The sequence below is a fragment of the Podarcis erhardii genome (assembly GCF_964252035.2).
Source record: "Podarcis erhardii genome assembly, chromosome: 12".
In the NCBI taxonomy this organism is placed as follows: domain Eukaryota; kingdom Metazoa; phylum Chordata; class Lepidosauria; order Squamata; family Lacertidae; genus Podarcis; species Podarcis erhardii.
In genome coordinates this window covers 47,502,060-47,528,098 of record NC_138513.1, presented here as the reverse complement: position 1 = coordinate 47,528,098, position 26,039 = coordinate 47,502,060, and the positions used below count along the sequence as shown (strand labels likewise).

Here is a 26,039-nt window from a genome sequence, read left to right as displayed (position 1 = left end):
TTTAAACTGCTTCCAATTCAATGCAGGCATGCCAAAGAGCCTGTTGAAATCAGAGGGAGGAGATCTCACCATGCGATAAAAGGTGCTGAAATATGGAAGGCTGGAGAAGGATGAAGGTCTCTTCATGTTGTGCTGTATAACAAAAAGAATGTTTCTGGCTCCTCTGCCTGGCTTCCAGTGAGCAACTGCTTCCGGTTTCCTTACAGTTTATCAGCTGGCATTACAACAGAACATAACTTTAGACAAGCACTTAATGGAGGCACATTTGCAAGGCTGGTGTGTCCCCATTATTAATGTTATTACATAACATAAAGGCTGGCAACATTAACCTCGCTATGTAGGAATCCCTTGCAGACAACCGCAGTGCCTGGAGACAGTCAGGTTGTGCATCCACAGCAGTGACCACTGGGAGAAATGACCACTGGGAGGAGCGAAGAGAGAAGAAACGTCCTAGTGCATCTGCATCTGCACAGCCAGACGCCTTCAACAAAGCATGTCTCTCCCACATCAGTCTCTACAGCCACAGCAGGCGCTATAACTCTCCAACTGTTTGACTTCACCCCTGAAGGCACACTCTTCCATTGTCTTCCAAGACAGATAGATGCCAACCAGTGTTGATTATAATCATAATCATAATAATTTATTATTTATACCCCGCCCATCTGGCTGAGTTTCCCCAGCCACTCTGGGCGGCTTCCAATCAAGTGTTAAAAACAATACATTATTATTATTATTATTATTATTATTATTATTATTATTATTACTTTATACCCGAGCTTACCACCCCAACAGGGACTCAAGGCGGCTTACAGATAAAACAGAAAAATAAAAAACATAGTGGGGAATATGATAATTAAAAAACAATTAAACATTTATGTAATTAAAAACCTGCGCCTCAGGGAGTTCATTTTGGTGCTGCTATCACAGCAGGTTGACTTCACTCCCAGAGACACACTCCATTCTCTTGAGACAGACAGATGCCAACCAACATGGGTGTGCAAAGGTGAAAAAATATGCATACACAAGTATTTTTTTTCTACTGGGACATAGCAGCTTTAGTGATAACTGCCCCCACCAACCGCAGATGCTTTTTGGAAGAAATATAAAGACATACAGATCCTTTCGTGCATTTCTGCTGTCATGCAACTTTGATGACACATCTAAGACCTATTCATGTGCTTCACTGAATCCATGCAGGCTTAAAATGGAGAGGCACACACACAAAAACCTTCCCCTGGTTTCCCACATGTGCTGGCATTGTTCTAAGGAACTCGGGACATCCTGCATGGTCCTCCATATAGTAATGGGTCCAAAGGCTTCATAGTGGAGCTGAAGTCCACCTCTCTATCCACCACACTACCTATTATTTCAAAGGTTTTCAACAAGGAGGCATGTCTGCAAAGCAAGGGTCAACCTCAATGTCTTCAAAAGGCCGTGACGTTATTTCTAGTCCTGAGGGGCCAAAGGATGAAATGCCAATAATATTTTTTAAAAGGTGGAGAAGCAGACCTGCCATGCAAACCTTTGAAAGCTTCTTGGCAGATTCTCTTTTTTATTTGGAATCCTAGTAATTCAAAACATATTGGGTGTCCCCTCAGAAAAATGTGTTTCAAATGGTGTGATTTTTTTTTTCTAGAAAGGAAATGAATGAACACACACAGGCACACACATATTCACACAGAAATGCCCTGTATTAACCTCGACATTCACTTCTAAAAATGAAATTGAAGGATGCTAATCTAAAATTTCAGTGAGTTGAAGTACATAAAACAATGCACTGAATTATGGCCTTACCCTGCAATCCCAATGACAATGAACTGCAGAGCTTCAAGTAATATTAGAAAAAAGCAACAAACTGAACATTTTGAAGGCTTAATAATAATGGATCAGTTTGCAAGGCATATGCACATATGAGCAGAAATATAAGAGGTGCTTCCACTGGTTTAGTGCTTAGAGTCTCAGACTAGAACTGCGATACCTGAGTTCAAATCCCTGCTCAGCTACAACCTTCATCGCAAGGTTATGTGAGATTAAAAAGTAGAAACAAGGTGTAGGAACAAGGCAGGATAAAAGTATAATACATAAATGTCTGTATCCATACATATCACCAACCTGCAGAAATGCTGAAACTAGTGGAAGTAGGCACCGAAACAGATCTCCCCCAAAATAAAACAAGGGAATGAGACAAATGAGCAGTGCAGTCCTAATGTATGTCTGTTCAGAAGTATACCGAGAATGTTACATAAGGTAAAGGTAAAGGTAAAGGACCCCTGACAGTTAAGTCCAGTCATGGCCGACTCTGGGGTTGCGGCGCTCATCTCGCTTTACTGGCCGAGGGAGCCAACATTTGTCCACAGACAGTTTTTCCAGGTCATGTGGCCAGCATGACTAAGCCGCTTCTGGCAAAACCAGAGCAACGCACGGAAATGCCGTTTACCTTCCCGCCGGAGCGGTACCTATTTATGTACTTGCACTTTTGGCGTGCTTTTGAACTGATGTATGTCCTAATGTATGTCTGCTCAGAAGTATACCAAGAATGTTACATAAGAGTTACTCCTAAATAAGTGTGTGAAGGACTGCAGCCTGTGTCCCTCCTGCCATCTACAAGGAGACAGTTTCATCATTGGCATGAGAACTGAAGATTCCACATTTCAATCTGCTATTATTCTCAACACCCATTTTGTTGGAGATGATTTTGGTTGTCCTTTAGCGTATATGCGGATAAACACAGCTACAAGTATGAAAGTGGTGTCGCAGGTTTTTTATGAGTACATTTAGGGAAAGTTTTAAGATTCCTGGCCTCCAAATAAACACTGAATCATACACACACACACACACACACACACACATATATATATATATATACACACACACACATATATATACATATACACACACACACACACACACACACACACACACACACACACCATATATATAATGATCAGAGGAGAAAGGAGCACAGTCTTATGTTCTACTCTAGAGAAGAACCATAACAAAATTGTACAAAAAGTTGGCTGAATGCAAAAGGGTAGGTACAGGGCCAAATCCCATAATTCACAAAACCAAGTGGAAAAATCCCATAATTCACAAAACCAGTGGGAAAGCAAGCAGATATATTTATTACAAGTGATCTCTCGGGTCAGCATGCAACATTCAGTTACGCAACCTTCCATCTAATTTTTGCGGCTGCTCAGGCAGACTTAGTCATTTGATAAGTTGCTATTTTGTTTTTCCCATTCACAAAAAAATCAGTTGTGTGACTGATTTGACTTTTTGGTTATCATATCAGCAACAAAAGCTAAGAGGTAGAAGGGAAGACCAAATATTCAATCATTTGTCAAGATAAAGTATTAAGACAAGAATAAAATGTCCTCGATAGAGACAAGCAGCCAGAGCAGTCCCTTCGAGGATTAACCTTAGAGTTTATTTTAGTCTGAATTTTCTTAAGTGATCTGGAAGACGAAGACGATGACTTTAACATCATTCAATGACCCCAAGCCAGGAAGCATTGTTAACACAAGGTCAAATCAGAAAATTGTGCAATATATATTGGATGATGCCTTGAACTGGAGCAATAGAAGCGGAATGAAATTATCAGTAGTACCAAGTGCAAATCATGGAGGAAATAAGCAAATAAAACGGAGTGGCCAGCTAGGCATGGAGGCTATCTGGGTGGTTGGCCAGGATGGACCTGAGCAGAAAGCCTTGCCAAAAATGCATTTTGAAAGCCCCAAGCAACATGTGCAGACTGCTATGGATCTCTGCAATGAAGTATGCATACACTGGAAATGGGCCTCACTGACAACGGAGGAGATATGTTTAAGCGGATAAGGGAGAATATAAAAAACATAATAAGAATCCAATAAACCCCCATTCCACGACACATTTAAAAGGTCATAGGATGTCTATCAGCCAAAGGCCTGATTAAAAATGGAACGTTTTTGCCTGGTGCCTAAAGGTGTATAATGAAGGCACAAGCCTTCTCAAACTGCAATCCTAATTCCATTTACATGGGAGTAAGCCCCACTAAATTCAAAGGGACAAGTGCATGTGGTTCGGATTGTGCAATTAGTCTGGGAAAGAGCAGGTCCCTCTTTTGAAGCAAGATACTCACCCAGGAATTATTACCTGTGCCTTTTCTTATTTAGAAGGGCTGCATGCCAAAGATTCCTGGCAAGGTTTGAGAGAGAAAAATAATTTCTCTTGACTTGGATAAGAGTCAACAAACATTTGCTAATCACTATATAACCTTTAAAAGACATCTGAAGGCAGCCCTGTATATGGACGTTTTAATGTTTAACGTTTTATTAGTGGCTGAGACAACCCAGTCAGATGTGTGGGGTAATAGTAATAATAATAATAATAATAATAATAATAATAATAATAATAATAATAATAATAATAATAGATTATGCAAACCATAGCCTACAATTCCACAGAACAGAATAATGGACCTGATGCTTTGTGATACTGCAAACATTTAAAATACGGTGCCAGTAATATTTTCACTTGGATGTGTTAAAAGAAAATTATGTAGATGTGCATGACCCTTGCTATAAAATATAGGAGAACTGGGTGCACTTATCCTGAGCCAGAATATTGGTCCACCCAGCCCCAAACTGGTATAGTAGCAGAGGGTCCTTTTTTAAAAAGTGGAGATCCAAGAAGTCTGGGACCTTCAGCACACAAAATCCAGGCTTCTTGTCCATGAAGTGCCATGAACTAGATAACTGGGGTGACAAACTTCAGAAAGGAAGACAGAATGCAGGGTGAGAGCGCTGCCATGTGGAAAGCGTCTATGGCTGTTACAAGACCATGTATTTGCTGTCCATAGATTCCACATACACAGACAGTGGTTGGGCTACCAGCAAAGGTAGTACAGTTGTGATCTCTTGCTTCCTGCCGATGGGATGGAGGCATCCAAAGGGGGGGAAGTGGGGAGGGAGAAAAACTGCCTTCCTTTTCCAAGGGTAGGTCCCCTGTTTCCTCATCTGGATGGGCAGCTGCCATACAGATGTGCCCTGACAAAGGAACAGGTGATTCAGAGAGGTTAGCAGAGCCAAGTAACTTTGTAACTTCCTAGTAATAACACAAGATGAAAACAAGGAGATACTTTTCAGCATTCAAACATATCACTACTTCAGCTGTGTGTTTATTTCTGGACTGTACTTATCCTCTTTGGAAGGGTGGCTAAAAGGAACTAAACTGGACTTCTGGGAGAAGAAGAACAAGGTTCCTGTATTTTATTTTTTTTAAAAAAAATGTTAAAATTATTTTTTATGGCAATGTGAAGTCAGGGAAGTGTTATTGAGGGCTGGCCGCTCGCCACAGGGTGGGGTTTTGTTTTGGTATTCTTTTAGAGCTTGCAGGTGTTTGGCATGAACTGGAATCAAGGACAGCTGTGATAGTTCAGATCTGCTATTTCCCTCCCAATATTTCTCAGAAGTGATGCAGTGTGGTGATGTCTCACACCTGATATCCTCTACTTGTGTGGCATGTCTAACTGCAGTGTTACAAAAAGTCTATCCGTTTTATAGCTTTTTTTTAATGTGCAGATCACAGCAGTAGACTGGCAATGACTATCTAACAACACACAGCGCAAACTCTATCTGGATCAAAACGAGACACTGTTGATACATCCTGTGTTATTTTCTTAATTTATTTTCCACAGGCTCTTCCAAAATGCATGATACTATAGACTGGTATGTAAAAGAATCCGCTTTTTTGGAGATCAAGACATCTGCCTGCATTCCACATACTTGAAAACTAAACATCTTGATGCTGCAGCCCTGTGCAATACCTGCTTTGTTTGTTTGGGTTTTGTTCTGTTACATCTTTTGGAAACAACAAAATAGTGTCTATTTTACTCTGAATGTCTTTAAAAAGCAACAACAATAGTTTGTTTATGTTATTTTTAAAAAACAGAATTCCTGATTATATGTCATGCACAAGTTCCCTAGAGTATTTCTGACCATATTGAGATCATCTAGCAAGTGTTTAAAACTTATTGGGAATTCCTTTACTGCACAATCTTGGCCTGATTAAAAAGAGGATTTTTAAAAAAAATGAATGAAAGCTTGGAAACTGCCTGGCTATAAAAAGCTGCATGGAAATGGCCAGCATGACTGTAATTTTCTTGATTGCAAAGAAGTTCTACAAACATAGTGACTCGTTTACATGTTAACCAAAAATAAATTGTTTTCTGTTCAAATATTTTGACTGCTGCACTGCTATTTCTCTCCCCCACTAGTGAATCTCTAAACCAAAAACAGTAAAAAGCTGCAACCCAGAAGAGCTGCTTAGCTCCGGTTGAAATGTTAATAAATGGTACATTACTGCAGTTCTCCCAAAACAGTACGACTTCAGCATGTTGTTGTTGTTGTTGTTGTTTAGTTGTTTAGTCGCGTCCGACTCTTCGTGACCCCCTGGGAGTCTTCTCTTCTCATGAGGTGGCCCAAGTATTGGAGCCTCAGCTTCACGATCTGTCCTTCCAGTGACTGCCAATTGCATGTCTGAATGTTCCTTCTCAGGGCTGGTTCACAAGACTTTGCAAATGGTGTTGCCTGCCCATCTCAAGGTCAAAGGCTAGCAGCTGTTCAGCAGAAAGGTCCTGCACAGCTAGAAATAACTTCAGGAGTGAATGTTCACATGATTCTGGGGACAGTGGATTGTATGGCCCCCCTGTAAGATACTTCTCCATTTCTGTAACACTCTGGGATGAGAAAACCAGAAAGTACTAGGTTGTTTTTAAAAATGAGGGGAAAGTCTGATAAGCCATTTAAATCCCAGTTAATTGTTTTTTAAAAAGCATGCCTGTCCCACTTTATAGTGACAAGCCAGACTTTGATATAATGGGGCAAAAAACAGCAGCCGGTGCTGTTCCTTCAAGTCTTAAGAAATTTCTACTCATATTAAACTTGGTGCTACTTAGAGAAATCCAATGGACTTGCAGACCAAGGAAATGCCAGGAAACAGATTCCAATCTAGAAATCTTAAATCAAGCAGTAAAGCAATTCATTCAACATCTGCAATATAATCAATTGCAATGTGTTTAATAAAATTGACTCATGACTTAGCCAACATCTTTAAACAAGTGGCAGCTGTATTCATAATCATGAGATTATTATTAAAAAGGAAACTACACCACCATTCTGCTTGCTGAGGGTCAGAACAGCTCTTTGCTTTATGTGACCTCAACAAAAGCATAACACAACACAGTTTGGCTTCTCGTTTAAAGATCCAGCATATTACAACTGATGTGAAGAGCTCATATTTGCTTCAGATCCCCACTTCCACCTCTGCTGTGGTGCCCAGAAGCTAAAACTCTCTCAGGGGACTTGCCTATTCCTTTCCCTACTCACTACAAGTGTTTGTTGAAAACTGTCTAATTTCAGGGGCCCTGTTTGGCTCTGTAGCTGATTAGTGCTGCTTAACATGTTAAATTATCTTTAGTATTGGTGTTTAAAATGTTGCCCTTTGTTACATTTTTGTGCTGTTAGACATCACTTTTTGAGTTCTTTGGGTTGAAAGGTGAGAAATACTTTTTAATAGAAATAGAAATAAATCGTGTTTCCCATGTGAGTTACTTTTACAAAATTTCTTTGATTAATTTATTTAAGATACTTATAGACCGCTTAGGATTTTTAAGAAAAGAACTCAATGTAGTATCCACAAAAATTCAAGGCACACAATAATAACCCAACAGCATTAAAAACAGTGTGCAATACAATTCATCTTTGCAACGGGGGCGGGGGGGGGGACGGACGACGCAGGTATGAGCAGCAACTATTCTGAAAATGCTTAGGTGTAAAGAATACTGTGAAGAGAAATCCAGTTGATTAAGCATCAACTTTAAGTAACAAAGAGATCATTTCATTTCAAATAACAATCCCTATAAATGTGGTGATTCTGTTTAGATGACATGGCAGACCCGTGTCTCCGTGTCTCACTGAACAGCTGGGGCCTTGCAGACATGGGCTGCTGGCTTGCCGAGGACAGATTTTTCACCAGAGAGCCTTTGCATCCAGGCTCTTCTGATCTGAAAAAGGAGCAATGATGGGGAACATTAACTGGCAGAAGACAGGAAGAAAATGAGGTTGTAATTATTATCGGGGGAAAGAGCCTTTAACATAAAGACTAGAAACTGATGTGAACCACAACAAAAGGAAGCCACTACAGAAAGTTAAAAGGTTTGCATCTGAAATTTTAAATAGGAACGTCTGAAAGTTCAGTTTAAGGAGCCAGCCTTCCTCCCAGCGTGATGCTTAAATATCACCTTTCGCAGTGTTAAAAGGTTTACATTTTGCAGTCCTTTGAACATATGCATAATCACTAATTTAGCACCACCATGTGAATAAACCTCTAACAAAACACTTGTAAAACCAACCTGCTGTAAGTGCTCAAAAGCCACAGCTTAAATCCCTGTGAAAGTTACAAAGCGAGAAAGTTGGCTTTCCTGCAGACCACAGGCAACTTCAGCACTGCACTCCCTTGTCCCACGAATTGCAGCCCACTGTCTCCCAACATTTCCATTCTGATGTCGCGCTGACCTATTTGCAAACTTTTGTCACACCTGTCCTTCTCACCCTCCTCATAGGATACCAGCAAGAGAGACACCTCTGTCTCTGCGCACTCTAACATCCTTCTGCCTCCCCCACGCCACCTCCCAACATGTTCTGAAGAGTCCCCTAATTCTCTGGAGCAAAGTGAGGTGGGCTGTCACTGAAGGCTGCAGTGGGAAGGGGAGGTGGAAAAAAAAGAAAAGAAAAGGCACTTCTCTTCTTCCATTAAGGGATGGATTAAAAAAAAACTTCTGTGATTGTAAGGACACCAAATGGATCCCACAATTTTTTTTTATTTTTTAAAAAATATTTTCCATTTGGCACAAGTAACAAGGCAACAGTGATAGATCCTAAAGAGCAGGCAAACTTGCATGGGATGAGAAGGTTCATCAAGTGACTCAGTCCTAAGCCATTTAGGGTTTAAAGGTAACAACCATCAGCACTTGAAAGCAAACCTGTGCAACTGATTCAATAAAGGGAGCACATGATCCCAGCACTTGACCCAGCAGAACTTTCATGGATTTAAGTTTCCATGTGCTTTTCAGGGGGAAACCCACACAGAATGTGACATAGACATCCAGCATGTAACAAAAGCATGACGTCCCATGGCCTCAACTGACCTTCTCAGCAATGGGCACAGCTTCCTCTTTTTTAAAGTCACTGCTTTACTATGCAATTTGTCCATAAGATTTTCACATTTGAAACCAAGTCTACTCACAGCCTTTGCTGTATAGAACTGTCCCATCGTGTGGCACGAACTTTTTAAAGAACAGATTACTTTGCCGCAATATGTGGAGAATTTGCAGATATGTGGAGAATTTGCAGACAACAGCCTCACTTCTACAGTTAACAAATATTACTGGTTATAGAATAGTTAATCTTATTGGCTTCAGTGGGATAGTGTTCACCAATCACTGTCTTGACAGTATTCAGTAACTTCTGAACACACAAATAAGGAAATATATCAGTCAATGCCTTCTTATCAGTGGCATTGTAACTTTTTGAAACCAGAGGAATAACAGAGAAAAGACCAATAAAAACAATAGCTTAAGGTCAAAATTGGATGATTTTAGCATCTGAATAACATGCACCTCAAGAAAAGAGATATCAGTTTTTATGTACCTAAACATACCTGTTGCAATTTTATATAATTTGATGGTGCCTCTGCTTCCATTAGTTCAGATTGTGATAAGTTAACATACAGTGATTCTACTTTTTCTGCTACAAAAACCTGAAAACATTTAGATAACCCAGGCTGAGCCTTTGGAATAAGGTTGACCACAAATATAATGGATAGCATGCATCATGTTGAGCACTGCTGACCAGAAGGGTCCAGTACCCAGCCCACTGCAAGCACAACAAATTGTATTATTAGATATAGAAGGACAAATTAAACACTCACACAGAACAAGCCATTCCAGAGCAAACTCCCTATGCCCTGAAAGTTCATCGAACTGTAGTCAGGATATGGCTCAGGATGTAATAGACCAACTGTGTGACACAATACAAAACAGAGTCAAGATTTCCTAGGATTCGGCTTTTAAAATGTCTATAGTAAGTCATCTCTTTGCTATACTGTGCCACTACTTTTGTTATCATTATAATTATTTGTACGGTAACATCAACTGCGATTGGATAAATGGAAGAGGAGCAAACGTGAATAAATTTAAACAAGCATTCAAAGGTTTATCGAAGAGAACTGACCTGAGGATCCGAGAACACTTGCTGCATGCTATTGATTGGACCATATGGAACACCACTACCTTCAAAGAGTTCTAGCCATTTGGTGGTCTCTTTTTCCAAAAACCTAGGAATAAGGAAACATGCGGTTTGAACTATCCATTTCAGCCAGCATTTTTTTACATATATAAGCTAGTTTCTCTCAAAGTAGTAAATAATGCAGTAAAAATGTTCTGCACATGTTCCTCAGAAATGCAGAGACTGAGCCCTGGGGCAAAAATCATGGTTAGACTGTCTTACAATTCTATCTGATTTTCTGATGCAATCCAGCAATGATGCAAACCAAAATTATCAGCAGTTTCAATAAAACCCAGTACATTTCCTCCCATTCTTAATTACTGTAATGAGCTTCACATTTTTTTTATTTCACGTCTATTTTTCACAACAAAAAGATAGATGTGATGTGGTTAAGAGACATATGCATGAGAAAAGGTCTATTTTTAAACACAAAGATCCAATTCAAAGCCTTGCAAAGTTTTCTCCTCCTTTACATCTGAAACACATGTCCCAATTAAAAACCACAATTGTTAGTCAGATAACAACATTGATTACATATTTATGTGTTGTATGATTGTAATATTTGTCCCAAGGTCATCCGGTTTTGCATATGATATACTATACTTATCCTGAACAACCCAAATTTCCTTGGTTTACTTGCTTGCCTCCTTGGGGTCATTTACAGAATCTTACTTCGTTATCATGTTCCTATCATTAGAGACATTTCCTGCTTCCTCCTCCCTATGTGGAGTTGTTTAGATGAAGTTCACAGACAGTTCCGAACAAAAGCAAACATTTAAACAACCTTTTACATTGCCCTTTTTGAGGTAGTCTGAATCAAAGCGCTTGGAAATGTACCCTTGCCAAATATGTGTCTGTTATTTTATCATTGCGCAATGAAACAGGCAGCCCCACACACAAGGTCTGTAAATGCTGTGAAAAATATTGCCAAAGAACTTTTCCACAATCAGCATTCTCTAGGCTGCACTTTGGATTTGAAAGAATCTATCTTTGAAGAATAGGGAACATCCAGGCATGTGCTGTCAAAAATAATGAACGTGACATGCAAAAAGCTGAAGCACTTTAAAATGCTTCATCAGAAAAGACAGCTGGCTCCCCTTATGCTCTTACGTATAAACTACAAAAACTGGGGCTGCTGAAGAGGCCAGAGACCTGGAAGACCTGCTCCCTGCCTTGCAGGTCTTTCCCACCTGGCCTGGGAGTGGACAGCCCTGACTGACTCCAGCTACAAAAGCCAAGGCTGCTGAACAGACTCCTAGGCTGGTTGTTGTTTAGGGTTTTATTGGGGTGGGGGAGGGGAAGCGTAACAAAAAATAATATCAGTAACAGTATATTTATTTTAGATTTTGCTATGACTTATGTGAGAACATTGTTCAGTTTGCTTGTGTACTTTTGCATGCTTTATTTATTGTTTATGACTACTTTTGTTATGTCTGGAATTGTGTATTTTTTAAAAAAGCTGCCTTGATCATGGTTTTAACTATGCGTATATGTATGTAAAACCATGCTCAAGGCAGCTTTTTTAAAAAATACACAATTACTATGTGTATATGTATGTAAAGGGACATGAGTGGTGCTGTGGGTTAAACCACTGTGCTACTTGGGGTTGCCGATCAAAAGGTCGGCGGTTCAAATCCCAACGACGGGGTGAGCTCCCGGTGCTCGGTCCCAGCTCCTGCCAACCCAGCAGTTCGAAAGCACGTCAAAGCGCAAGTAAATAAATAGGTACCGCTCCAGCGGGAAGGTAAACGGCGTTTCTGTGTGCTGCTCTGATTCGCCAGAAGCGGCTTAGTCATGCTGGCCACATGACCCGGAAAAACTGTCTGTGGAAGCGGACAAATGCCGGCTCCCTCGACCAATAAAGCGAGATGAGCGCTGCGACCCCAGAGTCGTTCACAACTGGGCTTAATTGTCAGGGGTCCCTTTACGTGTATGTAAACTAGGAGCTGCTTCCCCTGCTCACTTCACAACGTGCCAAGCCCCCCCTCTTTACACTTGGCCACCCCCCTCCCGTTAATAATAATAATAAACCTTCCCAACCCCCTTACAATTCACCCAAACCATGCCCCCTCTCTATATTTCATTGCCCAAACTGTGCCCCTGCCCTTAGACCTCGCCCTGCCCTCAGCTCATACTGCTTGCCTCACACTGCTGTTGTCATTTTGGCCTCAGCCACAGGCAACAAGGAGTGGCAGGCAGCATTGGCAAAGCAGGATGGTTGCTGAAAAGCTGCCAGTCTCTGACACTGTGGAGGCTGAAATAGCGGCATCGTTGTGTGATGGGCAGTGGCAGCAGAGCAGGATGGATAGATGCTGGGGAGCTGCCTTGTCCGGGCTTTCTTGCCTAGGCCATATTGCATTAATATGGGGGGGGGGAGGTGGACCGGAAATCAGGCAATGGAGGAAGAGCACCAGAGATGTGGATGTGCCTGAACTGAAGAAGGCTATGTATCTTGTATTTCTAGTTCAGGCATAGGCAAACTCAGCCCTCCAGATGTTTTTGGGACTACAACTCCCATCATCCCTGACCACTGGTCCTGTTAGCTAGGGATGATGGGAGCTGTAGTCCCAAAGCATCTGGAGGGCCGAGTTTGCCCATGCCTGCTCTAGTTTGTATTTTTATGCTTCAAACTGCCCTGAGATCTTTGGGTGAAGGGTGGTATGCAAATTTAATACAATAAATTTTAAAAAATGAAATGAAAGAACCGTGGGAGAGGCTGTGGGGGTGGGGGGTATCCTGAGCACCCCAATGTGTGGAGGCAGTAGCAAGAAGTGGAGGGGAAAGGAGCGAACAAAAGCAGAACTAATGACCTGGCATGACTTCCAGTGTTTCTCAAACTTGGGTTCCCAGCTGGCAGGACCAGGATGATGGTAATTGTAGTCCAACACAGCTGGGGACTCAAGTTTGAGAAACACTGATGGGATGAGAGAAAGAGTCAGAAAAATGGCATGTGGGTATGTGAAATTAAGACTTGAGAGCAAGCGAGAGGAAGTGACAGAGAGGAAATGTGGCTGGGTAGGCGTCTCAGAAGGAATATGGGCGTGACAGTGAGGCGGAGACTCAAAACTGTGGAGCAGGCAGAGAGGGAAGAACAGCTGAACTGAAACAGTGAGAACTTCAAAGAGACAAGGAGGAATTTCAGGAAGCAGCAGGAATACCGAGGGGAAAGTGAAAGCAGAAGGGAAACCCAAAGGCAAAAACTGGTCCAGCGAAAGGTCAGCTGTCCAGTACCACCTTAACAGGCAAGAATAGCAAGGGCAGGAGGAATTGAAGACTTCCTGTAGCTAGCTACCACATGGTGGGTCAAATAATAGGACTGCACAGAAACTTTGCACATTTTTTGGGGTGTCTGTCTGTCTCAGGAAACAATGGAGTACACCTCCAGGGGCGAAGTCAAACTGCTGGAGGATCACAGCGTCCTGTGCTGCCCAGAAGACAAGACTGCCTCTCAGCATCGCTGATGTGGTCCAAAGGAAAGCAGAGCAAGACGTTTGGCACCAGCTTGGCTGCCGGAGTTGGCGGAAGGAGGCGTACAAGACGCCTTAGGGGCTCCATTCCAAATTTGTGTAGGGTTACTCCTTAGCCTTTTCTTCTCCAGAAAATGTTTTGCAAGGTTGGATGGCAGGTTGAGAGGAGTTCCCTACCAGGACAGACTTTGCTCGTGTGCTCAAGACATCGATTCCATAAAACATGTTTTGTTGCACTGTGCAAAATATGAGCAAGCCAGGGCTGAACTGATATTACCCTTGCTGGTACCCTTCCCGGGAAAATCAGAGGCTCACTATGTCAGGTTCCTATTGGAAAACCGGACAAATGCTAGAACATTAGCAGTGGCAAAGTTTTTATCGGTGGTTGCAAGAACCAAGGATCCCTATATTCTGAACAAAATGCTTGTTTGACCTGGAGGTAGGCTGTATGAATTGTGTATTGCTTTGTAACGATTTGGTGGGTCTCTGGACCGTAATAAAGATTGTTGTTGTTGTTTTGCAAGGCTGATTTTTCCTCAGGGTTTACTCCTGAAGCCTTTCTCACGAATGGGTATAGCTACAAGGAGGTTCAAGATGACATGGGTTTCCCATATTAAGAATCCCCTCAAGGCAGCCTATGTGGGATTCCTAGGCAAACTTCCACACATGCCCTGCCCAGACCTGCTTAACTTTAGCATCATGTGCAATCAGGTTGTGCTGCACCTCACATCTAATCCAACTTCTAGTTTCTGATAATTCGTAATGCAGATAATCACTTCTTCAATGCATTAAATTTGACTGTGGTCAGTGTGATTGCCGACAGTACTGCAGATAAACTTTATCTTGCCATGCCATTCCTGGCAATTTAAAATATTTTCCCAAAAGAAACTCTACCAGATGCATACCCATAAAGGATATTTAGCATTAATCTACTCTGCTGCTTTCTTCTTGTGACGGATGACTTGTTCTCCACAATTATTCTGTTTTAGATACTGTTGCAAAGACTCCAAGGAATAAGGGGTGTTTTTTGTTGTTGTTTTTTGTTTTTGCTAGTACCAAGAAACAGTAACAAGTCCCACATAACCTGTCTTTCAAAATTTACCATATAAAATGTGATCACTCCACAAATGATGTCTATTAGCTAATACAAGCCAAATTACAAGGAACAGGAATGGAAACATATGACTCCAAGATCCTGGACCAAGATTTATATTACAATTGGTCTTTCTTTATTGGGTGCCAGATTCATTCAAACTAACATGACACTTAATAAATTATGTTCTTCCATTAGCATATGAAGTACAGAATAGGTCTGTACAGGCAGCATCTGACGTCCTCCAGGGATTTTGTGGAACCTCTGCTAACATAGCATAATATATTTGGCAAATAAGCTGAAGAACTGAACTTGAGACAGCAACAGGGACAACCAAGTAACAGCCAACTATGGGTATAAAAATGAAAAATGGAATATTGTCTTTCAGTAAATCCCACGTCAGGACTTGGATGAACCTGCACCCCCTCCCATAGAGCAGTGTTTGAAATAAAACTGGAGAGGGCACGTATATGGGGGAGATGAGACTGTCTTCCATGCAGGAGATTACTCATTGGCCTTTGAGAACATTTTAAGAGGTTCTAGGAAAATAAAGAACGTTTCCAAAGGAAAATGACTTCTCCCACTGATGACCGCATACACAATATGGTGTTGCACAGAAGATGCCTAGCAGACCATTTATAGCTAGTTGTAAGAGTTGCATTTAAGTACTTATTTTAAGAAAAAGTACCATTTAAAAAATGTGTTTTGAGGATCATTGTTTTTTAAAGGCACATATTAATGTGAAAACTGAATGTTATTATGAGGGACCAGAAACAGACAAATTTGTCTTTACCTAGTTAAAGACAAATCAAGACAACCCTGCCCAAGACAAAATTTCTTAAGTGACATCCATTTGGTGGAATACTTGAAATCTTATGCTTTTATAAACTTACATAACACCCCATAGTTAATATTAGCCTAAATGATCTATACATAATAAAATGGCCATGACTGCAAACAAGTTTGCAAAAATAAACACTTGAAGCTTAAATTTATAAATCATACCTGGCTGTTAAAATTTCAGTAAGTTCCTTCCTATTTAGCACTCGCTGTTGGTTATTTTTGTATCTGGAATCTTGGCTGATTTCAGGGAGATTCAGGATCTGAAATGCATTCAGTAACCTAATCATCACAGAATGTTGTGCAAATTGGTCTTCAGTGAGAGGGATAGTCATACACTAAATATCAAAGAATATAATCAATAAAACTGGGCTCTCTACATAAAGCATTTCTTAACATCAGTGGCGTAGCGTGGGTTGTCAGCACCCGGGGCAAGGTAAGTAATTTGCGCCCCCTAACCCGTGGATTTGCGCCCCCTAACCCTAACCCCCAGATGTTGCGGGCGGTGCGGCCGGCCCCCCCTGCACCCCCCACGCTACGCCACTGCTTAACATTTACTGTATGTGTAAAATCCAAAAGCACATTTATTCAATTAATTAAAAATAATTTAATTTTAATTAATTGGAGTAAAATATGTCTATCGTGCCTTTTATTAATTAACTGAAATTCTTCTATCTCCATTTTCCACCAATTCAACAACACAAGCAGCTCACATCAGAAACCTACTTGTGTGCAAGTACACATAGTCAAAACATATTAAAACAATAATAATATCTCAGATGTGTCTCCTAGCTATTTATTTAAAGACTCTTATTCTAGTGATTGCCAAAAAAAAGCCCAACAACTTTTCTGGACTTTTATCTCTGGAAATATGGCAACCCTACGTTATATAACAGAATATGTCACTGCTGCTTCTTATGTAAGAATCAATATTCCATGTTAGCTCATTTAGAAACCAGTCATTGGTGAAACATTTTACTAGAATCATGCATACACCTGCAACATATTTATTTGTATTGTTCTAAAACTGACTTTTTCCTTTTGTACTGTTATTATTGTAAATGGTCTTGTGACTTATGTTAAAGGTGATTCACGAAATCATCAACATTATCACCTTGAGCTTCCAACCTTGTGAATTGCTCTTTAATTACTATTACCTTGCAGACAGTGGCAAACTGTTGATCATTTCCTGCTCCCACCACAATGTAGCCATCCTTTGTTTTGAAAGCCTAGAAACAGTATGGGAGATCATAAAATAATTGAAACATGCATTATGGTACTATGTGAATAATATTTCTGCCTCCACCATCAGTCATTTTTAAAGGTCACTGTCTTTCAGAACTAGTCTGAGTCCACATGTACCATCTGTGCCCTGCTCCTGCTGGACTCTCCACTCCGCTTCCAGGCCAACTTTATGTTCACTCCATTTGTTTTAGTAAGTTGATATTGTAAACTGCTTTAGGTGCCTTGGCAGAAAGGTGGCATATAAATTCAACAAATGAAATATAAGCTAACGCTTTAAAAATATGTTAAATAGTCCACGTTCTCAATAGAAATTAATTTTCTACCCAACCACTAAAGCTTTTAAACTTTAGCTGAATTTACGCATCACAGCAAGCACACACATTCAGCCATTTAAGGCACATAAAGATGGGGCTTCTGTACTTTATTTATGATGCTCTCAAAGGTCCCATTAAAGTAAATGCATGTATAACCATGTGCTTATCAGCAATTATCACTTTGCAAATGCCGGTCGGACCACACAGCAGCATCTAACTTGTGTTCATACTCTTGAGCTGCGAATACTGAAGTTACTATACATGTAAAGGCCCAGCCATTAATGTTTTTGCTTCACTGACTTTGGGGCATGTGTGGGAAAAATGAGTAAATCCTAAAATGCAATTAGGAAAATGCAACCCCCATGTCATCTTCAGACAGAAGTAGTATTGGAATAAATACAGCAGCGTCTCTCTGCATGAAATTTATTTTCTTCTTCAGCAGAGCAGATATTCTGGGCTTCCCATCACAAAAAGGGCTGATTATTTGTCAGTCATTGTTGCTGATAAAGCAGGAAACTTCCCAACATTATTAGCACAGCAAGGCCAACATTTAAGTGTGCTAACAACAGTTTCATTCATGGTCTATGGATGTATACACACACAACCCGCAGGTTACCACATGTTACTGTCTGGTCACAGAAAGCTCCACTATCTTATTATACAAAGGAGACAGAAAGCAAAGTGCAGACAGATTTTAATGAGATTTTGTTTTGATAAACTGCTGCCCATAGCCGTGAATCTTGCTAAATTAGTGCAATAAAATTTACTTCATACAAGGCAAAATTCTTCTCTGTGTGTGCCTTTTGTTTGTAAAGAACAGAGGCTTGTGACAGGGAATCCAGGAACATGACAAAAATTGCATGCAAAATAATACACGACGTTGGTGTCCTGAACTTCGTGGTGTAAGAGTAACTGAAGACAATAAGCCACAGACATGGAAATTATTTCAGAGCTTGTTAGAGGAAATCAGTGGAGATGAATGATATGACATTCCAAAGCAATGTTTGGTGAAAGAAACTACAGGTTCGGGGTAAATATACAAAGATCCTCTAATTATCAAGGGATAGGAACAGCCCAAATGGCCTAAAGCAGAGGTTCCCAAATTGTGACCTGTGGTTCATAGTAAAAACACAATGAAGAATCATGCAGCGAGTAGCACAGCACACTACAATTGCTACAACGAGCAGAAAAATGATGAGGTGGTTCAGCAAGACTCTCAGCAATGTTCATGTGGTCTGTGAGGGGGGAATGTTTGGCAAAACTCAGTGAGAGTGGTGAGGAAAACTCAGAGGAGTGCCAAGTGTTGGTGGGGGCAGGGATGGCCTGGAAGGAGCCCTAATATAACTGTATTATACTATTTTACATACACTATTTTGATTAAAATGTGGGACAGAAATCAAATAAATATACACACTTTTCATAGTAATTAATTATAGTTGCAGTACTATCATTATCACCAACACAAATACAGTCATAAACAATGATGTTAAGAGTTGTGCTGTAGAACCAGTTTCTGATGGGAGTTAAGCTGGTGGACATTCCTTGGAGGTCTTTAACAGGAGAGTATTGCCACCTGAAAGACACAGCTACTGGATTATAACAGAACAGCCATGGCTACTCAAAGACTTACATCCTGACTCAGAATTCAGTGTTTCCCCTTAAGGAATCCAATCCATCCAATCCAGACCCTGGAGAGAAATATTTGGAGCAAGAGGATTGGGGTCCTGAAAACTACATTCCAACTGAAGACCTGGAGAAACCTTCAGTCTGAAGAGATCTATCTCAAAGATCCTTGCCAGGGTCCAAGGAACCACTTAGAATCTGCCTTTGATCGCTGATTCTTTCCCATCACCCCCGAGGCTTCAGGAGTGGAGGAGGCTGTAAACACAATGAGATACTCAGAGTCACCAAGGATCTATTAGGGAGAAAGGGTCTCCCTGGGAGGATGGCAAACAATGACCCACTAAAGGACCAGATAATATAAGAGCTGGAATTTTGGTCTCCTCTGGACCTATGCTGATTCTGGCAACAGAGAGCCCTGCTCACCACTAATTTTACATTTTGTGTAAAAAAAATAAAATGTTATGCATTTAAAGTACCTTACACATATTGAGTTAGATCCAGACTGAGCTAGTTGAACTTAAGTCATGATTAGGGATAGAGGATAAGTTTGGTTCAATATGCATTTGAAGTTAAATCAATCAAATTCACACTTTCTGAAGCAATATATGAACCGAAACACAGCTAGCCTTAAAAATCCGCACATCTTAATTTTGTGAAGCAGTTCTCCAACCAACCAATGTTTACAAAGATGCATATGTTAGAGGAAAGTGTGCATAATGAAAATATTAGTGAAAATAACACTCACACACAAAAAAACCCCCCATTGTATTAGGAGAAGTTGCTTTGCACAAGATTGCTTTGCGCAAATTAGTCAAAATGGCTACATTTATTGAATTCCAACTTTCTCTTCTCTCCCAAAGAGGCAGACCTGGGAATGGAACCCTAATCCTTGTTATAGATCTCCTCTATTTGAGCCACAACCACCTGCCTCTCATGTCACTTAGAGCGAACATTAATAGCTATTATTGCCATTATTTCTAGAGCACCTCAAAAGCTAGGGGCTGCACAACGATTGAGGCAAAATGAACAATCGCTGCCTGCAGGTTTACAGTATGAAATCTATCAAGTAAGAGACAAAGTTTTGCCTTTTATTTTGCCATTTACCGGTATATCTGATTACAGTTTAGTGGAAATAAGCCTCATTGGATTAAAAGAAACTTACTTTTGAGTGGACATGCACTGTCTTTTCCTATCTTTTCACCCCTCCATAGGTTCCACATGAACTACACTGCAATTTTGCCAAGGATAAACAAAGTCTGAACTACTCATGAGCAGCTGACACAGGTTCTGTCCTAGCATTTCCATATCAAGCAGCCTACAACTGCTATAAGAACGGATTCCCCCTGCTCCAGCAACTCTCACAGGATCTCATTATTAGTCAAGAATTTAGAAATTTAAGATGGTAATCCAGGCCAATGGTTACCTATGCTAAAGCTTTGCTGAAGTCCCTGGGACAAGAGCACCTGTAGCTCCAGGCTTCACTGCAAACTACTGCTTTCTTAAAAACAATAATTTAGGACTGAATGGCCCTCACTTTTGTACACCCTCATGTTTGGATAGCCAGTTTAATACATTTGAGATTAGACTGCTTAAAATGGGGGAAAACAGAAATTCCATCCGGAGAAGTTTGGAATTGTGAGTCTTTAGCAAAGCCTTTAAAAAGCACTTCCTCTAGGACACTTCGACCAGAAGTGAGTTTTGCAAACACAGCAAAAAGAGAAATGGTCAGGATTTATGCCGGCCTTCTTTCCAAAGCTACTTATACCACCAATGCTTGTTTTTAATGTCAGTTTATGCTTCAGCCTCTTAAAAAAACACATGATAAATACAGATGGACCTGAATCACATCTGGACCATCCCAAAGGCTGGAGGTATTTTGGCCCAGGATCTTGAGTCGAAATTCATCTTCAGCAATGAGAGAGATGAAATGTGGTGCCATCGAGACAAAATGTTGCCAAGAAAAAGTAGAGATGGGAAATGAGACAATCCCATTGAGTTCAGCAACATATGCTTCAGTGACAACTGGTGTTTTAAAGTTTGGATTACAGCACACACATCCAGGTTACTAATGTAACATTTGCTAAATTATTTTTGATGCTTCCTTACTTGCTGATTCCTAAATAAGATAAACTTTATGGAGATTAATGCTATGCTGGGGTGAAATATTCTTTTTTAGTCTTTCAGTAGCTTGAATTTTAGATTTCCAAGGGCTTGGTCACCATTCTATCTTTGATCCACCAACCTTCTTTGCATAATTCACTTCATTCTATAACGAAACAGAAAAGGGTCTCTAATTTCTGGGATAAGGATTAAGAGCAATGAAGGATTAAGAGCAATGACCCAGGTCCTTTGGTCTTAATCCAATCCAAGCAACGAATAAAATGAAGATGCCATATATCTGTGTGTGTTTTCTAGCTGCTAAGTCAGCTTCTAAGTCCAGAAATGGGGGCAGACTTAAGCTGCAACTAGGGAACTAGTGAGGGCCACTCAAGCAAGAAAGATCCTTGCCACAACACTTACTATATGGATAAGGCTGGAGTTATTGTTTTACTAAGCAATTTGCCACTGTCCAATACTTGTTGACCCAAATAATTACCTAGCCAGCCACCTTTCTGAATAGGCTATAGCCTAACCATTCACATTAAAGAATTACTTCATTGGGCCATGATCTTACCAATCTCTACTTCTCCATGCAACCTGAACTTACATTTTACACAGCCTCATTCATAAGTAAATTATCATCTCAATGGTCTCCAGCATGCTTTTGAGGTGGGTGGGTGTATATTTTCAATAAACAAATTATTTTTAAAATGTTTGGACCTCAGCAGGGACACTCTTCTCCATACGAGCCCTACCCAGCAGCTAGGATCGCCACCATGCTTTGGGGTTGGTGCTCTTTCATTTGAAAGGTTTATGAGACACATGCTATTTACTTAATTATTTCTCAATGACTTACAGTCACTTATGGTAAGTGACATATCATCTCTTGTGCTTCATCAGAAATTTTTCAGTTGAAAAGCCTGCTGGCTAATAAGTTATTCACAAAGACCCTTTTCTTTTGATTTTCAGGAACATACAGTTTGGCAACAGAAATGAAAGTACAGTACACATTAAGGGATAATAAATAAAAAGTACAGTACTTGAGGAGTATAGTGCAAAAAAACATGAAGACCAACAAAAAATTAAAATAAAAAAACAAATAAAAACATGAAGACCAACAAAAAAAAATATCAAATAAAACCAAAGCAATAAACTAGCTTGCAATGATGGTGATAGCTATACCATTAGATGACAGGGAAGTTAAAAGTGTGCTAAAAGAACGTAAGGTTATATAAAAAGCTGAATGATGTATTTGCATTTAGCTTTACTGTGGAGGATGCAGGGCAGGCCCTTGAGCCCAAAGTGATGTTCTCATGGAGGTAAGAAACTGAGTTCTGAGTAACTGAGACAAATATTTGTGGTTTCCTGCATGGCTGGTCTAGAGGCTGAGGCTGCAGTTGGTGAAAAATGCTGTGTCCTGGATGATGAGTGGTGCCCCTTCTTGCAGTGGCATAACATGGGTTGCTAATGCCCAGGGCAAGGTGCAAAAGGGGGTGTGGCATCACCATGGGGAAGGGGGCTAGCACATCGCCATGGGTCCTCCCCACCCCAGGTTTTAGCACAACTTCCTACCAGGTGGTGCCAGATGCAGTGTGCCCACAGGAAGCTCCGTCAGTCTGGCTGGCAGCCAAGGCTAAAATGGCCTCCTCTTCATCCACGCCAAACACTCCAGCGGAAGCCCACCATGTCTTTGGCTGCTTGATCTCATATGGGGGCCTGGCTTGGGAACTCTGCGGCACTGCAGGGGCCCCGCCACCTCCATCCTTAAGCGGGGGGGGGGAGGGAGGGAGCTAAAGGGGCCACCCAGCGCAGCAATGACCTGGTACACACGGCAGCGGCACCAGTCATGGCTCGAAAAGTGTGTGGCATGTGGCGCTTGCAAGTGAAGGATGCAGACCTGATGTGCCAAAAGGTGTGGACAGTGAGAAGGGGCTCCAGCCCAGCAGGCGAGGACCTGACCAGCTGCCCGCTACCTGCTCGCAGCCCACCTGGCTGTCATGGAGATATTGGCGCCATGTGTTCTGCGCATTGCCAGACTAGGAAAGGAAGACACCTCCCTCCCAGTCTTGGGGCACCTTTGGGGCACAGTGGCATAGCGAGGGTTGCGCCCCTAAGAATTTTTGTGGCTGGGGCAACCAACCCCATGGCTATGCTATGCCACTATGGTCAAATATCTGCATTGGTCTATGAGTCACTGCACCAGTTTTTAGGTCTTGTTATTTACCGTACATATAAAAGCCTAAACAACTCTGGACCAGGTTACCTGAAAGGGAGACCCCAGAGCTTCCCGTATGACATAAGATCAATTGGGTGAACAGGATGCAACGGGGGGGGGGTAGCTATCACAATTTTGTAGAAATTAGAAACCTCAATGTATCAAGATTTCTCTGCATCTAAAATAAATAAATTGTTTGAAACTGAAAACATGGACCTGTTGTTCTGAAGCAAAGGAATAAAGTGTCATAGTCTCCATTGCCACATTACTTTTCCATTACTTTCCCCAACAATGAAATTGTGTGCGCGCACACACACAAACTCCTGTGCAAAATAAACAAACTTTAATCACTGTATCATGCTGGAGCCAGTGTAATTAAGATTGTGTCAGTGTTTCCATTTAGACCACTATGTTCAGGAGGTTTATGAGCAGATCATAAAAATTCAGTTCCACTGAAAAATTAAGCAAACAAAGTCTTATACAGTCCGCAATATTTCAGAAGAAAACCATGCACACACCTCACAGCCATTTGCTACTTATAGAAGAGGCACAATAAGAGTTTATGGGTTTTAAAGGGCACCACTGAACTATTTTAAAAACATTTTCCCCTCCAGTATTCATAACAATGTACTGAAGGTTTGAAACCAAACTTTGTTTCTTAACCACTGTGTAGAGATAAAAGGGTAATTGTAACAGCTTGTGATTTGAGACTACTGGCATTGTGTTTGTATTGCTTTCAAAGAAAAAAGAGCAGTGGAACATTCCCTTTGGAAAATCAAATACATACTAGAAGCCCGGAGGCCATCTGCTATAGAAATCATAATAATTATTGAACTTTGCAGACATTTATACTTGAATTTGGCTGGTCACATTTGGCCTGGATAGCCAAATTCTGTTTTGAGCCACACAAGTGTGAGCTCAGTATATTTTGGTTGATGTCAGTTGAGACGTGTTACAATAGCAAAAGCAATAGCATAATTTTGACCACTGCTTAATTCTTCTTCTTCTATTGGCTCTCAGAGGGTGGTTTGGTTTTTTTGTTCTTAAGTTTACCTCCAACTTTCAAACATCTTTGACATGCAGTCAATCAAAATGCCATTTCAAGATGAGAAAACGTTCTATGAAGTGTACATGCTCCAAAATGTACATCACAGCCAACCAATTTACCCAACCTCAAAGTCCTGCTCAAATTTAGAATACAGAATTATTTGGTCTGCCTACTTTGAGGAGAAACACCCAGATAGGGAAGAGCTGGACTCCAGAAACCATACCCAGCGTCACATAAACACACTCACTTTTCACTTGGCACCTGAGGCACATTATGCTATTTGATTTTTAATATTGTGGTATTTATTGTTAAGCTGCTTTGGGAATTTCTGTAAAGGTAGGGTATATATGCAACAAATTTAATAAATATAAAGATGTAATCTGCACTTTTTTTTAACCTCATCCACCCCATGATTAAGCTGTCTAGGTCAGCTACATTCTCTTTAACCTTCAGGGGTTTAAAAAAACCAAAATAGGCTTTCCTATGTAAAGTGTTGCATCTGCTTATGAGGACAGCAACCCTCCCTCGCTCCCTCTTTAAACACAAAATTATGTTTTCATTTGCATTGTTGCCTTTGGTACATATAATATCTGGAAATTGTAACTTTGCTATGGAAGCTAACCAGGTTTTGCTTGGACGTGAAACTTTCTCCATTGGAGAGAAGCATTGTTTTCCTTATCCCTTTTGAAATTTTAATATTGTTTCTGTTTCGTCAGCATTAAAGTCCTCATTAATATCGGAGTGAGGTGCAGAATGGGCCATCCATCTGGTCTGCAGTTAAGACCAATTTCTACGTATACGGTCAACAAGCTTTCTTGTTTCAAACCTTTTGGAAAAATTTATCTGTGAGTCAACTTTAAGGGAATAGCAGACATAGTGCTCTTTAGACTGCCAGATGGACATCCCCAGCTACTACTTGACAGCCTACTTAAATCCCTGCCAACTAAAGTTATGGTCTGTAGGAATCCTGTCTTGAGCCTTTTGATGTTGCTTGCTTGATGGCATCCCTGGTGTCACTCAGAGGCCATCTTGCTGAGAGAAAGAGGACAACCTTTTGACTTCCTGTCATAAACATACAGTGAGTGTGAGAGGGGAGGACGGCAGACTAGATGCCAAATGGCCTCCTTCATATGGATCCTGGGCCACCTCCAGGATGTTCCGAATGAAAGCAGGGGTCATAATTCTATAAAAACAAATAGGGCCTTCACCTCTTCAACAAATTCCTTCTGTAACCATACAGAGGTCTCTCATCCTATATATTTTGACTTATATCATGCATTATTAAGTTTGGGTTATTTGGTCACGGCAGTTCATTTTGCGTGCTGACACACACACGATGGCCACAATCCCCAAGGGTGGATGGAAGCAGCTGGGCTTTCTCCTCATCTCATATATTTTTTTCTTCAGCTGTTCCCCTTGCCAAACTTTTTTTCTGTGCTTGAGGAAGTTTAAAAAGTGGTTTATTTGTGGTTTGGCTAGTGAAAACACTTGAAAAAACTTGGATGTACATATGTTCACTCTCTCTCTTTTTTATAAATTATTTTTATTCAATTTTTCCAATACAAAATTTATACAAATCATACATCTTTTTTATATCCATTCTCTTTTTGACTTCCCTCAACTTGCCTGATACTCCTTCCCTTCTTAATTTCTTACACATTTCTAAAGCCTTTCTTCAATTGTTTTTATAAATTATTTCTTAGTTTTACTCATATTCTAACATTTCTTCTTACAGAGCTTCATTAAAGCTTACAAACGTTATTTGATTATCA

At 40.7% G+C, this 26,039-nt stretch overlaps 1 protein-coding gene across 6 annotated transcripts in view; it reads right to left on the bottom strand.

Moving 5' to 3' along the window:
* Positions 1-26,039, bottom strand: part of SUGCT (succinyl-CoA:glutarate-CoA transferase) — a 311,799-nt gene that overhangs the window by 184,326 nt on the left and 101,434 nt on the right. For 3 of the 6 annotated variants that reach the window (XM_081834820.1, XM_081834815.1, XM_081834816.1), the window contains exons 10-12: positions 16,880-16,951; positions 15,888-15,985; positions 10,269-10,371 (exon numbers count right to left, since the gene is read on the bottom strand). In XM_081834820.1, the coding sequence (XP_081690946.1) occupies positions 10,269-10,371; positions 15,888-15,985; positions 16,880-16,951 (273 nt within the window). Of the gene's footprint in view, positions 1-6,497; positions 6,614-6,659; positions 8,042-9,994; positions 10,056-10,268; positions 10,372-15,887; positions 15,986-16,879; positions 16,952-26,039 lie in introns of those variants that run through there. The other 3 variants (XM_081834818.1, XM_081834817.1, XM_081834819.1) reach the window with 3 other exon arrangements.